General features: G+C 48.8%; 1 protein-coding gene across 2 annotated transcripts in view; it reads left to right on the top strand.

Annotated features, from left to right (window-relative positions):
- Nucleotides 1–16334, top strand: part of tap1 (transporter 1, ATP-binding cassette, sub-family B (MDR/TAP)) — a 107804-nt gene extending 91470 nt beyond the window's left edge. For both annotated transcript variants that reach the window (XM_085974644.1, XM_085974645.1), the window contains exons 11-12: nucleotides 10874–11010; nucleotides 15677–16334. In XM_085974644.1, the coding sequence (XP_085830770.1) occupies nucleotides 10874–11010; nucleotides 15677–15916 (377 nt within the window). In that variant the 3' untranslated portion in view covers nucleotides 15917–16334. The remainder of the gene's footprint in view (nucleotides 1–10873; nucleotides 11011–15676) is intronic.
- Nucleotides 16335–16761: the final 427 nt, after the last annotated feature.

Below are 16761 nucleotides of genomic sequence, written 5' to 3' on the forward strand. Positions count from 1 at the left end.
GTGAGGGGAGATTACACTGAACACGGAGTGAGAGGAGAGATTACACTGATCACGGAGTGAGGGGAGATTACACTGAACACGGAGTGAGGGGAGAGATTATACTGAACACGGAGTGAGAGGAGAGATTACACTGAACACGGAGTGAGGGGAGATTACACTGAACACGGAGTGAGGGGCGATTACACTGAACACGGAGTGAGGGGGGAGATTACACTGAACACGGAGTGAGGGGAGATTACACTGAACACGGAGTGAGGGGAGAGATTACACTGAACACGGAGTGAGGGAAGATTACACTGAACACGGAGTGAGGGGAGATTACACTGAACACGGAGTGAGGGGAGATTACACTGAACACGGAGTGAGGGGAGATTACACTGAACACGGAGTGAGGGGAGAGATTACACTGAACAAGGAGTGAGGGGAGAGATTACACTGAACACGGAGTGAGGGAAGAGATTACACTGAACACGGAGTGAGGGGAGATTACACTGAACACGGAGTGAGGGGAGATTACACTGAACACGGAGTGAGGGGAGATTACACTGAACACGGAGTGAGGGGAGATTACACTGAACACAGAGTGAGGGGGGAGATTACACTGAACACGGAGTGAGGGGAGAGATTACACTGAACACGGAGTGAGGGGAGATTACACTGAACACGGAGTGAGGGGAGAGATTACACTGAACACGGAGTGAGGGGAGAGATTACACTGAACACGGAGTGAGGGGAGATTACACTGAACACGGAGTGAGGGGAGAGATTACACTGAACACGGAGTGAGGGGAGATTACACTGAACACGGAGTGAGGGGAGAGATTACACTGAACACCGAGTGAGGGGAGAGATTACACTGAACACGGAGTGAGGAGAGATTACACTGAACACGGAGTGAGGGGAGATTACACTGAACACGGAGTGAGGGGAGAGATTACACTGAACACGGAGTGAGGGGGGAGATTACACTGAACACGGAGTGAGGGGGGAGATTACACTGAACACCGAGTGAGGGGAGAGATTACACTGAACACGGAGTGAGGAGAGATTACACTGAACACGGAGTGAGGAGAGATTACACTGAACACGGAGTGAGGGGAGAGATTACACTGAACACGGAGTGAGGGGGGAGATTACACTGAACACGGAGTGAGGGGAGATTACACTGAACACGGAGTGAGGGGAGAGATTACACTGAACACGGAGTGAGGGGAGAGATTACACTGAACACGGAGTGAGGGGAGAGATTACACTGAACAGGGAGTGAGGAGAGATTACACTGAACACGGAGTGAGGGGAGATTACACTGAACACGGAGTGAGGGGAGATTACACTGAACACGGAGTGAGGGGAGATTACACTGAACACGGAGTGAGGGGAGAGATTACACTGAACACGGAGTGAGGGGAGATTACACTGAACACGGAGTGAGGGGAGAGATTACACTGAACACGGAGTGAGGGGAGATTACACTGAACACGGAGTGAGGGGAGAGATTACACTGAACAGGGAGTGAGGGGAGATTACACTGAACACGGAGTGAGGAGAGATTACACTGAACACGGAGTGAGGGGAGAGATTACACTGAACACGGAGTGAGGGGAGAGATTACACTGAACACGGAATGAGGGGGGAGATTACACTGAACAGGGAGTGAGGGGAGATTACACTGAACACGGAGTGAGGGGGGAGATTACACTGAACACGGAGTGAGAGGGGAGATTACACTGAACACGGAGTGAGGGGGGAGATTACACTGAACACGGAGTGAGAGGGGAGATTACACTGAACACGGAGTGAGAGGGGAGATTACACTGAACACGGAGTGAGGTGAGATTACACTGAACACGGAGTGAGAGGGCAGATTACACTGAACACGGAGTGAGGGGAGATTACACTGAACACGGAGTGAGGGGAGAGATTACACTGAACACGGAGTGAGGGGAGAGATTACACTAAACACGGAGTGAGGGGAGATTACACTGAACACGGAGTGAGGGGAGATTACACTGAACAGGGAGTGAGGGGAGATTACACTGAACACGGAGTGAGGGGAGAGATTACACTGAACACGGAGTGAGGGGAGATTACACTGAACACGGAGTGAGGGAGGAGATTACACTGAACACGGAGTGAGAGGGGAGATTACAGTGAACACGGAGTAAGGGGAGATTGCACTGAACACGGAGTGAGGGTAGATTACAGTGAACACGGAGTGAGGGGAGATTACACTGAACACGGAGTGAGGGGAGATTACACTGAACACGGAGTGAGGGGAGAGATTACACTGAACACGGAGTGAGGGGAGAATACACTGAACACGGAGTGAGGGGAGAGATTACACTGAACACGGAGTGAGGGGAGATTACACTGAACACGGAGTGAGGGGAGATTACACTGAACACGGAGTGAGGGGAGATTACACTGAACACGGAGTGAGGGGAGATTACACTGAACACGGAGTGAGGGGAGAGATTACACTGAACACGGAGTGAGTAGAGATTACACTGAACACGAATTGAGGGGAGATTACACTGAACACGGAGTGAGGGGAGAGATTACACTGAACACGGAGTGAGGGGAGAGATTACACTGAACACGGAGTGAGGGGAGAGATTACACTGAACACGGAGTGAGGGGAGATTACACTGAACACGGAGTGAGGGGAGATTACACTGAACACGGAGTGAGGGGAGATTACACTGAACACGGAGTGAGGGGAGAGATTACACTGAACACGGAGTGAGGGGGAGATTACACTGAACACGGAGTGAGGGGAGATTACACTGAACACGGAGTGAGGGGAGATTACACTGAACAGGGAGTGAGGGGAGATTACACTGAACACGGAGTGAGGGGAGAGATTACACTGAACACGGAGTGAGGGGAGATTACACTGAACACGGAGTGAGGGAGGAGATTACACTGAACACGGAGTGAGAGGGGAGATTACAGTGAACACGGAGTAAGGGGAGATTGCACTGAACACGGAGTGAGGGTAGATTACAGTGAACACGGAGTGAGGGGAGATTACACTGAACACGGAGTGAGGGGAGATTACACTGAACACGGAGTGAGGGGAGAGATTACACTGAACACGGAGTGAGGGGAGATTACACTGAACACGGAGTGAGGGGAGAGATTACACTGAACACGGAGTGAGGGGAGATTACACTGAACACGGAGTGAGGGGAGATTACACTGAACACGGAGTGAGGGGAGATTACACTGAACACGGAGTGAGGGGAGATTACACTGAACACGGAGTGAGGGGAGAGATTACACTGAACACGGAGTGAGGGGAGAGATTACACTGAACACGGAGTGAGTAGAGATTACACTGAACACGAATTGAGGGGAGATTACACTGAACACGGAGTGAGGGGAGAGATTACACTGAACACGGAGTGAGGGGAGAGATTACACTGAACACGGAGTGAGGGGAGAGATTACACTGAACACGGAGTGAGGGGAGATTACACTGAACACGGAGTGAGGGGGGAGATTACAGTGAACACGGAGTGAGGGGAGAGATTACACTGAACACGGAGTGAGGGGGGAGATTACACTGAACACGGAGTGAGGGGGGAGATTACACTGAACACGGAGTGAGGGGGGAGATTACACTGAACACGGAGTGAGGGTGGAGATTACACTGAACACGGAGTGAGAGGGGAGATTACAGTGAACACGGAGTGAGGGGAGATTGCACTGAACACGGAGTGAGGGGAGAGATCACACTGAACACGGAGTGAGGGGAGAGATTACACTGAACATGGAGTGAGGGGGGAGATTACACTGAACACGGAGTGAGGGGAGATTACAGTGAACACGGAGTGAGGAGAGATTACACTGAACACGGAGTGAGGAGAGATTACACTGAACACGGAGTGAGGGGAGATTACACTGAACACGGAGTGAGGGGAGATTACACTGAACACGGAGTGAGGGGAGATTACACTGAACACGGAGTGAGGGGAGATTACACTGAACACGGAGTGAGGGGGGAGATTACACTGAACACGGAGTGAGGGGAGATTACACTGAACACGGAGTGAGGGGAGATTACACTGAACACGGAGTGAGGGGAGAGATTACACTGAACACGGAGTGAGGGGGAGATTACACTGAACACGGAGTGAGGGGAGATTACACTGAACACGGAGTGAGGGGAGATTACACTGAACAGGGAGTGAGGGGAGATTACACTGAACACGGAGTGAGGGGAGAGATTACACTGAACACGGAGTGAGGGGAGATTACACTGAACACGGAGTGAGGGAGGAGATTACACTGAACACGGAGTGAGAGGGGAGATTACAGTGAACACGGAGTAAGGGGAGATTGCACTGAACACGGAGTGAGGGTAGATTACAGTGAACACGGAGTGAGGGGAGATTACACTGAACACGGAGTGAGGGGAGATTACACTGAACACGGAGTGAGGGGAGAGATTACACTGAACACGGAGTGAGGGGAGAATACACTGAACACGGAGTGAGGGGAGAGATTACACTGAACACGGAGTGAGGGGAGATTACACTGAACACGGAGTGAGGGGAGATTACACTGAACACGGAGTGAGGGGAGATTACACTGAACACGGAGTGAGGGGAGATTACACTGAACACGGAGTGAGGGGAGAGATTACACTGAACACGGAGTGAGTAGAGATTACACTGAACACGAATTGAGGGGAGATTACACTGAACACGGAGTGAGGGGAGAGATTACACTGAACACGGAGTGAGGGGAGAGATTACACTGAACACGGAGTGAGGGGAGAGATTACACTGAACACGGAGTGAGGGGAGATTACACTGAACACGGATTGAGGGGGGAGATTACAGTGAACACGGAGTGAGGGGAGAGATTACACTGAACACGGAGTGAGGGGGGAGATTACACTGAACACGGAGTGAGGGGGGAGATTACACTGAACACGGAGTGAGGGGGGAGATTACACTGAACACGGAGTGAGGGTGGAGATTACACTGAACACGGAGTGAGAGGGGAGATTACAGTGAACACGGAGTGAGGGGAGATTGCACTGAACACGGAGTGAGGGGAGAGATCACACTGAACACGGAGTGAGGGGAGAGATTACACTGAACACGGAGTGAGGGGGGAGATTACACTGAACACGGAGTGAGGGGAGATTACAGTGAACACGGAGTGAGGAGAGATTACACTGAACACGGAGTGAGGAGAGATTACACTGAACACGGAGTGAGGGGAGATTACACTGAACACGGAGTGAGGGGAGATTACACTGAACACGGAGTGAGGGGAGATTACACTGAACACGGAGTGAGGGGAGATTACACTGAACACGGAGTGAGGGGGGAGATTACACTGAACACGGAGTGAGGGGAGATTACACTGAAGACGGAGTGAGGGGAGAGATTACACTGAACACGGAGTGAGGGGAGATTACACTGAACACGGAGTGAGGGGAGAGGTTACACTGAACACGGAGTGAGGGGAGAGATAACACTGAACACGGAGTGAGGGGAGATTACACTGAACACAGAGTGAGGGGAGATTACACTGAACACGGAGTGAGGGGAGAGATTACACTGAACACGGAGTGAGGGGAGAGATTACACTGAACACGGAGTGAGGGGAGAGATTACACTGAACACGGAGTGAGGGGAGATTACACTGAACACCGAGTGAGGGGAGATTACACTGAACACGGAGTGAGGGGAGAGATTACACTGAACACGGAGTGAGGGGAGATTACACTGAACACGGAGTGAGGGGAGATTACACTGAACACGGAGTGAGGGGAGATTACACTGAACACGGAGTGAGGGGAGATTACACTGAACACGGAGTGAGGGGAGATTACACTGAACACAGAGTGAGGGGAGAGATTACACTGAACACGGAGTGAGGGGAGAGATTACACTGAACACGGAGTGAGGGGAGATTACACTGAACACGGAGTGAGGGGAGAGATTACACTGAACACGGAGTGAGGGGAGAGATTACACTGAACACGGAGTGAGGGGAGATTACACTGAACACGGAGTGAGGGGAGAGATTACACTGAACACGGAGTGAGTAGAGATTACACTGAACACGGATTGAGGGGAGATTACACTGAACACGGAGTGAGGGGAGATTACACTGAACACGGAGTGAGGGGAGATTACACTGAACACGGAGTGAGGGGGGAGATTACACTGAACACGGAGTGAGGGGAGATTACACTGAACACGGAGTGAGGGGAGATTACACTGAACACGGAGTGAGGGGAGAGATTACACTGAACACGGAGTGAGGGGGAGATTACACTGAACACGGAGTGAGGGGAGATTACACTGAACACGGAGTGAGAGGGGAGATTACACTGAACACGGAGTGAGGGGGGAGATTGCACTGAACACGGAGTGAGGGGAGATTACACTGAACACGGAGTGAGGGGAGAGATTACACTGAACACGGAGTGAGGGGGGAGATTACACTGAACACGGAGTGAGAGGGGAGATTACACTGAACACGGAGTGAGGGGAGATTACACTGAACACGGAGTGAGGGGGGAGATTACACTGAACACGGAGTGAGGGGAGAGATTACACTGAACACGGAGTGAGGGGAGAGATTACATTGAACACAGAGTGAGGGGAGATTACACTGAACATGGAGTGAGGGGAGATTACACTGAACACGGAGTGAGGGGAGAGATTACACTGAACACGGAGCGAGGGGGGAGATTACACTGAACACGGAGTGAGGGGAGAGATTACACTGAACACGGAGTGAGGGGAGAGATTACACTGAACACCGAGTGAGGGGAGAGATTACACTGAACACGAAGTGAGGGGAGATTACACTGAACACAGATTGAGGGGAGATTACACTGAACACGGAGTGAGGGGAGAGATTACACTGAACACGGAGTGAGGGGAGAGATTACACTAAACACGGAGTGAGGGGAGAGATTACACTGAACACGAAGTGAGGGGAGATTACACTGAACACCGAGTGAGGGGAGATTACACTGAACACGGAGTGAGGGGAGAGATTACACTGAACACGGAGTGAGGGGAGATTACACTGAACACGGAGTGAGGGGAGATTACACTGAACACGGAGTGAGGGGAGAGATTACACTGAACACGGAGTGAGGGGAGAGATTACACTGAACACGGGGTGAGGGGAGAGATTACACTGAACACGGAGTGAGGGGAGATTACACTGAACACGGAGTGAGGGGAGAGATTACACTGAACACGGAGTGAGGGGAGAGATTACACTGAACACGGAGTGAGGAGAGATTACACTGAACATGGAGTGAGGGGAGATTACACTGAACACGGAGTGAGGGGAGAGATTACACTGAACACGGCGTGAGGGGAGAGATTACACTGAACACGGAGTGAGGGGAGATTACACTGAACACGGAGTGAGGGGAGAGATTACACTGAACACGGAGTGAGGGGAGAGATTACACTGAACACGGAGTGAGGAGAGATTACACTGAACATGGAGTGAGGGGAGATTACACTGAACACGGAGTGAGGGGAGAGATTACACTGAACACGGAGTGAGGAGAGATTACACTGAACATGGAGTGAGGGGAGATTACACTGAACACGGAGTGAGGGGAGAGATTACACTGAACACGGAGTGAGGGGAGATTACACTGAACACAGAGTGAGGGGAGAGATTACACTGAACACGGAGTGAGGGGAGAGATTACACTGAACACGGAGTGAGGGGAGAGATTACACTGAACACGGAGTGAGGGGAGATTACACTGAACACGGAGTGAGGGGAGAGATTACACTGAACACGGAGTGAGGGGAGAGATTACACTGAACACGGAGTGAGGGGAGAGATTACACTGAACACGGAGTGAGGGAAGAGATTACACTGAACACGGAGTGAGGGGAGATTACACTGAACAGGGAGTGAGGGGAGATTACACTGAACACGGAGTGAGGGGAGATTACACTGAACACGGAGTGAGGGGAGAGATTACACTGAACACGGAGTGAGGGGAGAGATTGCACTGAACACGGAGTGAGGGGAGATTACACTGAACACGGAGTGAGGGGAGATTACACTGAACACGGAGTGAGGGGAGATTACACTGAACACAGAGTGAGGGGAGAGATTACACTGAACACGGAGTGAGGGGAGATTACACTGAACACGGAGTGAGGGGGGAGATTACACTGAACACGGAGTGAGAGGGGAGATTACACTGAACACGGAGTGAGGGGGGAGATTGCACTGAACACGGAGTGAGGGGGGAGATTACACTGAACACGGAGTGAGGGGAGAGATTACACTGAACACGGAGTGAGGGGAGAGATTACATTGAACACGGAGTGAGTGGAGGTTACAGTGAACACGGAGTGAGGGGAGAGATTACACTGAACACAGAGTGAGGGGGGAGATTACACTGAACACGGAGTGAGGGGAGAGATTACACTGAACACGGAGTGAGGAGAGATTACACTGAACACGGAGTGAGGGGAGATTACACTGAACACGGAGTGAGGGGAGAGATTACACTGAACACGGAGTGAGCGGAGATTACAGTGAACACGGAGTGAGGGGAGATTACACTGAACACGGAGTGAGGGGAGAGATTACACTGAACACGGAGTGAGCGGAGAGATTACACTGAACACGGAGTGAGGGGAGAGATTACACTGAACACAGATTGAGGGGAGATTACACTGAACACGGAGTGAGGGGAGAGATTACACTGAACACGGAGTGAGGGGAGAGATTACACTGAACACGGAGTGAGGGGAGATTACAGTGAACACGGAGTGAGGGGAGAGATTACAGTGAACACGGAGTGAGGAGAGATTACACTGAACACGGAGTGAGGGGAGAGATTACACTGAACACGGAGTGAGGGGAGATTACACTGAACACGGAGTGAGGGGAGAGATTACACTGAACAGGGAGTGAGGAGAGATTACACTGAACACGGAGTGAGGGGAGAGATTACACTGAACACGGAGTGAGGGGAGATTACACTGAACACGGAGTGAGGGGGGAGATTACACTGAACACGGAGTGAGAGGGGAGATTACACTGAACACGGAGTGAGGGGGGAGATTACACTGAACACGGAGTGAGGGGAGAGATTACACTTAACACGGAGTGAGGGGGGAGATTACACTGAACACGGAGTGAGGGGGGAGATTACACTGAACACGGAGTGAGGGGAGAGATTACACTGAACACGGAGTGAGGGGAGAGATTACACTGAACACGGAGTGAGGGGAGATTACAGTGAACACGGAGTGAGGAGAGATTACACTGAACATGGAGTGAGGAGAGATTACACTGAACACGGAGTGAGGGGAGATTACACTGAACACGGAGTGAGGGGAGAGATTACACTGAGCACGGAGTGAGGGGAGAGATTACACTTAACACGGAGTGAGGGGAGATTACACTGAACACGGAGTGAGGAGAGATTACACTGAACACGGAGTGAGGGGAGATTACACTGAACACGGAGTGAGGGGAGATTACACTGAACACGGAGTGAGGGGAGAGATTACACTGAACACGGAGTGAGGGGGAGATTACACTGAACACGGAGTGAGGGGAGATTACACTGAACACGGAGTGAGGGGAGATTACACTGAACAGGGAGTGAGGGGAGATTACACTGAACACGGAGTGAGGGGAGAGATTACACTGAACACGGAGTGAGGGGAGATTACACTGAACACGGAGTGAGGGGGGAGATTACACTGAACACGGAGTGAGAGGGGAGATTACAGTGAACACGGAGTAAGGGGGGATTGCACTGAACACGGAGTGAGGGTAGGTTACAGTGAACACGGAGTGAGGGGAGATTACACTGAACACGGAGTGAGGGGAGATTACACTGAACACGGAGTGAGGGGAGATTACACTGAACACGGAGTGAGGGGAGAGATTACACTGAACACGGAGTGAGGGGGGAGATTACACTGAACACGGAGTGAGGGGAGAGATTACACTGAACACGGAGTGAGGGGAGATTACACTGAACACGGAGTGAGGGGAGAGATTACACTGATCACGGAGTGAGGGGAGATTACACTGAACACGGAGTGAGGGGAGATTACACTGAACATGGAGTGAGGGGAGAGATTACACTGAACACGGAGTGAGGGGAGATTACACTGAACACGGAGTGAGGGGAGATTACACTGAACACGGAGTGAGGGGAGATTACACTGAACACGGAGTGAGGGGAGAGATTACACTGAACACGGAGTGAGGGGAGATTACACTGAACATGGAGTGAGGGGAGATTACACTGAACACGGAGTGAGGGGAGATTACAGTGAACACGGAGTGAGGGGAGAGATTACACTGAACACGGAGTGAGGGGAGATTACGCTGAAAACGGAGTGAGGGGAGATTACACTGAGCACGGAGTGAGGGGAGATTACGCTGAAAACGGAGTGAGGGGAGATTACACTGAGCACGGAGTGAGGGGAGATTACACTGAACACGGAGTGAGGGGAGATTACACTGAACACAGAGTGAGGGGAGAGATTACACTGAGCACGGAGTGAGGGGAGATTACAGTGAACACGGAGTGAGGGGAGAGATTACACTGAACACGGAGTGAGGGGAGATTACGCTGAAAACGGAGTGAGGGGAGATTACACTGAACACGGAGTGAGGGGAGATTACGCTGAAAACGGAGTGAGGGGAGATTACACTGAACACTGAGTGAGGGGAGTGAGTGTGGAGATTAGATTGAGTGCTCTATCATTTCGCAATGCTCTGTGCTCAGTGACGGTTCTGAAACGTTAAGGACTGTTGCAGGCAGCAAGTTGTATAAATCTGCTTTCCCTCAGTCCCTCTGACCTGCTCCTCTCTGAACCCCCAGATGCCGGCGAGAAGGGCGGCCAGCTGTCCGGGGGGCAAAAGCAGCGAGTGGCCATCGCGCGCGCACTGATCCGAGACCCCCGGGTACTGATCCTGGACGATGCCACCAGCTGCCTGGATACAGAGAGTGAACACCTGGTGAGTACTGGAGTCACCGTCGCTCCTGATATGTCTCTCTATTTGTCTCTATCTCCCTCGCTCTGTCTCTCTCTCTCTCTCTCTCTCTCTATCAAGCAGTCTACCTCTTTCTGTCTCGGTCTCTCTCTGTCTGTCACTCTCTCTCTCACACTCCCTCTGTCTCCCTCTCCCTCTTTCACACTCCCTGTATCTGTGTCAGCTGTGGCTCAGTGGGTAGCACTCTCACCTCTGAGTCAGAAGATTGTGGGTTCAAGTCCCACTTGAGTGCAAAAGTCTAGGCTGACACTCCAGTCAGTACTGAGGGAGTGCTGTATTGTCGGAGGTGCTGTCTTTCGGATAAGATGTTAAACCGAGGCCCCGTCTGCCCTCTCAGGTGGACATAAGAATGCAAGAAATAGGAGCAGGAGTCGGCCATTTGGCCCTTCGAGCCTGCTCCGCCATTCAGTAAGATCATGGCTGATCATCTACCACATCTCCACTTTCCTGCACTATCCCCATATCCCTTGACTCCCTTAATATTCAAAAATCTATCGATCTCTGTCTTGAATATACTCAACGACTGAGCCTCCACAGCCCTCTGGGGTAGAGAATTCCAAAGATTCACTACCCTCTGAGCGAAGAAACTTTTCTTCATCTCGGTCCTAAATGGCCGACCCTTATTCTGAGATTGTGACCCCTGGTTCTAGACTCCCCAGCCAGGGGAAACATCCTCCCTACATCTACCCTGTCAAGCCCTGTAAGAATTTTGTATGGTTCAACTCTAGAGAATATAGGCCAAGTCTATATTCTCTCCTCATAGGACAATCCCCTATCCCAGGAACCACTCCCTCTGTGGCAAGTATATCCTTCCTTCGGTAAGGAGACCAAAACTGTACACAGTACTCTAGGTGTGGTCTCGTTAGGGCCCTATATAATTGCAGTAAGACGTCTTTACTCTTATACTCAAATCCTCTTGTAATAAAGGCCAACATACCATTTGCTTTCCTAATTGCTTGCTGTACCTGCATGTTAACTTTCAGTGATTTGTGTACAAGGACACCCAGGTCCCTCTGAACACTAACATTTCTCAGTCTCTCACCATTTAAAAAATACTCTGCTTTTCTATTTTTCCTACCAAAGTGGATTACTTCACATTTCTCCACATTATATTTCATTTGCCATGTTCTTGCCCACTGACTTAGCCTGTCTATATCCCCTTGAAGCCTCTTTGCATCCTCCTCACAACTTACATTCCCACCCAGCTTTGTATCATCAGCAAACTTGGATATATTACATTTGGTCCCCTCATCCAAATCATTGATGTAGATTGTGAATAGCTGAGGCCCGAACACTGATCCTTGCGGAACCCCACTAGTTACAGCCTGCCAACCCAAAAATTACCCGTTTATCCCTACTCTCTGTTTTCTGTTCGTTAACCAATCCTCAGTCCATGCTAATACATTACCCCCAATCCCATGAGCCCTAATTTTGTTTAATAACCTCTTATGTGGCACCTTATCAAATGCCTTCTGAAAATCCAAATACACCACATCCACTGGTTTCCCCCTTACCTATTCTGCTAGTTACAACCTCAAAAAACTCTTCATAGATTTGTCAAACATGAGTTCCCTTTCATAAATCTGTATTGACTCTGCCCAATCCTATTATTATTTTCTAAGTGCCCTGTTACCATGTCCTTAATAATAGATTCTAGCATTTTCCCTACTACTGATGTCAGGCTAACTGGTCTGCAGTTCCCCGTTTTCTCTCTCTCTCCTTTCTTAAATAGTGAGGTTACATTTGCTACCTTCCAATCTATGGGAACCATTCTAGAATCTATGGAATTTTGGAAAATGACAACCAATGCATCCACTATCTCTATAACCATCTCTTTCAAAACCCTAGGATGTAGGCCATCAGATTCAGGAGATTTGTTGGCTTTCAGTCCCATTAATTTCTCCAGTACTATTTTTTTACTAATGCTAATTTCTTTCAGTTCCTCATTCTCGTTAGAGCCTTGGTTCTCCACTATTTCCAGGAAGTTTTTTATGTCTTCTTCTGTGAAGACAGACACAAAGTATTTGTTTAATTTCTCTGCCATTTCCTTATTCCCCATTATACTTTCTCCTGTCTCAGCCTGTAAGGGACCCACATTTACTTTCGCTAATCTTTTCCTTGTTACATACCTATAGAAGCTTTTACAGTCTGTTTTTATGTCTCTCGCTGGTTTACTCTCATATTCTATTTTCCCTTTATCAACTTCTTGGTCCTCCTTTGCTGAATTCTAAAATCCTCCCAATCCTCAGGCTTACTACACTTTTTGGCAGCATTATAAGCCTCTTCCTTTGATCTAATACTGGCCCAGAAATTCGGGTCGGAGGCTTCCCACGGGTGCAAGCCTCCGACCTGCACTTACCTAGCGCGCCAGCCGTTGAGCTGTGGGCCCGTGTGGGATTCCGATCCTGGGCCTGCTTCAGCTGCCGGCGTGCAGTGCTCACGTATCCCGGGGCGCAGTTATTTCGAAGCGTCCCCTGGGCTCACGTGGGCCATGGCGAGCCAGTCGTAGCAGGGAATCTCTATTCATAGATTTGACAGGAAGACCTGTCAAATCTATGAATTAGAGATCAACCCCAAAACATAACTAAAACTTCAAATACATTTTTTTTTAATCACATTTTTAAAATAACTATAAATTACATAAAATAACTATTTTAAACAATAATTTAAATTTTTGAAAAATTTAATTACATTTTCTAACGGGGCTAAAAATAAACTTACCTTTCTTTAAAATATTTAAAAATAATAAACCTGTGGAAAAAATATTTTAATTTTACTTAATTCACCACTTACCTTGTTAAAAGCAGGCCTTGCGACTGCTTTTTAAAAGTGTAGCTGCTGGAGACTTACCCTCCCGGAGAAACCTGCAAAAAAAACGGAAGTTCCAGGCGTACGCGCTGCCTCTTCGGCGCACGCGTTCGACCTGTGAACCCCTTCCTTTAAGGGAATGGAAGTGCATGCACGAAACCAGCACTTTCGTTGGGCCTACGCGTGAGTACCCAGCGCATACTCACCTGTGGGGACCCGAATTTCTGGCCCATTATCTTTAACTTCTCTTGTTAGCCACGGTTAGACCACTTTTCCTGTGGGGTTTTTGTGCCTTAAAGGAATGTATATTTGTTGTAAATTATGTATTCTTTAAATGCTAACCATTGCTTGTCTACCGTCATACCTTTTAATGTAGTTAAATCTACCTTAGCTAACTCGCCCCTGATACCTACATAGTTTGCTTTGTTTAGATTTAAGACCCTAGTTTTGGATTTAACTAAATCACTTTCAAACTCTCTATAAAATTCTATCATATTATGGTCACTCTTCCCTAAAGGCCCCTTTACTACAAGGTTATTAATGAACCCTTTCTCATTGCACAATACCAGATCTAAAATAGCCTGTTCCCTAGTTGGTTCCTCAACATACTGAACTAGAAAACTATCTTGCATACTTTCCATGAATTTGTCCTCCACACTATTACTGCAAATTTGGTTTGCCCAGCCTATATGTCAATTAAAGTCCCCCATGATTACTGTATAGCCCTTGTTACATGCGCCTCTAATTTCCTGATTTATACTCTGCCCTACATTACAACTACTGTTTGGGGGCCTATAAACAACTCCCACTAATGTTTTCTGCCCCTTTCTGTTTCTTAGCTCCATCCAAACGGATTCTACTTCTTGATTTTCAGAGCCAAGATCCTTTCTCTCTACTGTCTTTATCCCATCCTTTATTATCAGGGCTACCCCTCCTCATTTTCCATTTTGCCTATCTCTTCTAAAAGTTAAGTATCCGTGAATATTTAGTTCCCAACCTTGGCCACTTTGCAACCACGTCTCCGTTATGGCTATTAGATCGAACCTGTTGATTTCTGTCTGCGCTATTAATTCATCTATTTTGTTGTGAATGCTTCGCGCATTCAGATATGGTGCCTTTAGCTTTGACTTATTTCTATTTTTCCCTGATGTCACCTTAGTCACTGATGCCTTATTACCTTTGTTACTCTCTCTGTCCCTTCCTGACCCTCTGCTTATTTTTACCCCAAAACTCTACCCTGCTCTAGAGCCTTAACATTTCTCTCGCTGCTTTTAAATTCACTCTTTCCTGAATCCTCCCACCCCTCCTAAAAGGCAAAAGGTCCCATGCCACTATTTTGAAGAAGAGCAGGGAGTTATCACCGGTATCCTGGCCAATATTTATCCCTCAATCAACATCACTAAAACAGATTATTTGGTCATTATGACATTGCTGTTTATGGGAGCTTGCCATGTGCAAATTGGCTGCTGCGTTTCCTACATTACAACAGTGACTACTCTTCAAAAAGTACTTTGTTGGCTGTAAAGCGCATTGGGCATCCTGAGGTCATGAAAGACACTATATAAATGCAAGTCTATCTCTCTCTCACTCTCACTGTTGCACACTCAGTCTTATCTCTCTCTCTCTCACTCACTATCTTACATACACACTCTGCCTCTCTGTCACACTCTCTCTCACTCACTATCTTACACGCACTCTGTGTCTCTCTTTGTCTCACACCCACTCTGTCTCTCTCTATCTCACTCACTCTATCTTACACGCACTCTGTCTCACACCCACTCTATCTCTCTAACCCGTGTCTCACTGTTGGTGTTTCCTGCAGGTACAGCAGTCTGTTTTCAATGGAGATCGGGAGCGTGCGGTGCTGGTGATCGCACACCGACTGAGTACGATAGAGATAGCAGATAGGATCGTGGTCCTGGAGGACGGGGCTGTGGTGGAGGAGGGGACTCACCAGCAGCTGCTGGAGAGGGGCGGCAGTTACCAGAGGCTGCTCCACAAACACTTTCAGGGCTTTGGAAAAACGGCCGAAGATGAAACGACAGCGGAAACGGAGCATTGAGCGAGTTTACCAGATCCAGCACCGGGCGGACTGTGATAGGCCAGGAACTCCCAGCCCAGATACAGACCCAACACAGGCTGAGCACAGACACAGGCCGAACACAGACACAGGCCAAGCCCAGACACAGGCCGAGCCCAGACACATACCGCAACCAGACACAGACCAGCACCAGACACAGACACAGGCTGGGTCCAGACACAGACAGAGCCCAGTGTGGATGATCAGACACAGACAGAGCCCAGTCTGGGTGATCAGACACACAGACGTTGCACTGTGCTACTGATGGACTTTCTGTACCAAATGAACGAGTGAGTATTTCTCTGCAATGTAAGCCACCCATTTAATGATTTGCCTTTAATATTTGAAGCTTCTGACGTTTCTTCTGTAGCTAGTAAACAATAAAGATGATTTACTGCAACGTCTGTGTAATTAAGTACATCCCATGGAGCGGAAATCTTCTCTGGATCAAACACTCCCTCATACCAGTCCTGCCCAATACCTAAACCACTCTCTCTTTCATCCACTCTCTCTCTCTTCCACTTTCCCTTTCTCTCTCTCTTCCAGCCTCTCTCTCTGATCCACTCTCTCTCTCAATTCAATTCAATTTTTTCAATTCAAATCGCTTTATTGGCACGATAAGGTACATCTTATGTTGCCAAAGCATCAAAATACATTTATGGTTGAACACATAAACGCAGATCTATTCATACAGTGTATAAACAGATATATCCCTGAGTGTATAAATATACATTCGTATAATTTATATATACTCTTTTCTTAGGTTTACTGGTTGTCCCTCTGTTTATGGCAAGCTGTAACATAGTGTGCCGCTAGTGTTACACAGT

This window comes from Somniosus microcephalus, unplaced genomic scaffold (assembly GCF_052327205.1).
Source record: "Somniosus microcephalus isolate GS21.2 unplaced genomic scaffold, FLI_Smic_1.0 unresolved_chr1, whole genome shotgun sequence".
Taxonomy (NCBI): Eukaryota; Metazoa; Chordata; class Chondrichthyes; order Squaliformes; family Somniosidae; genus Somniosus; species Somniosus microcephalus.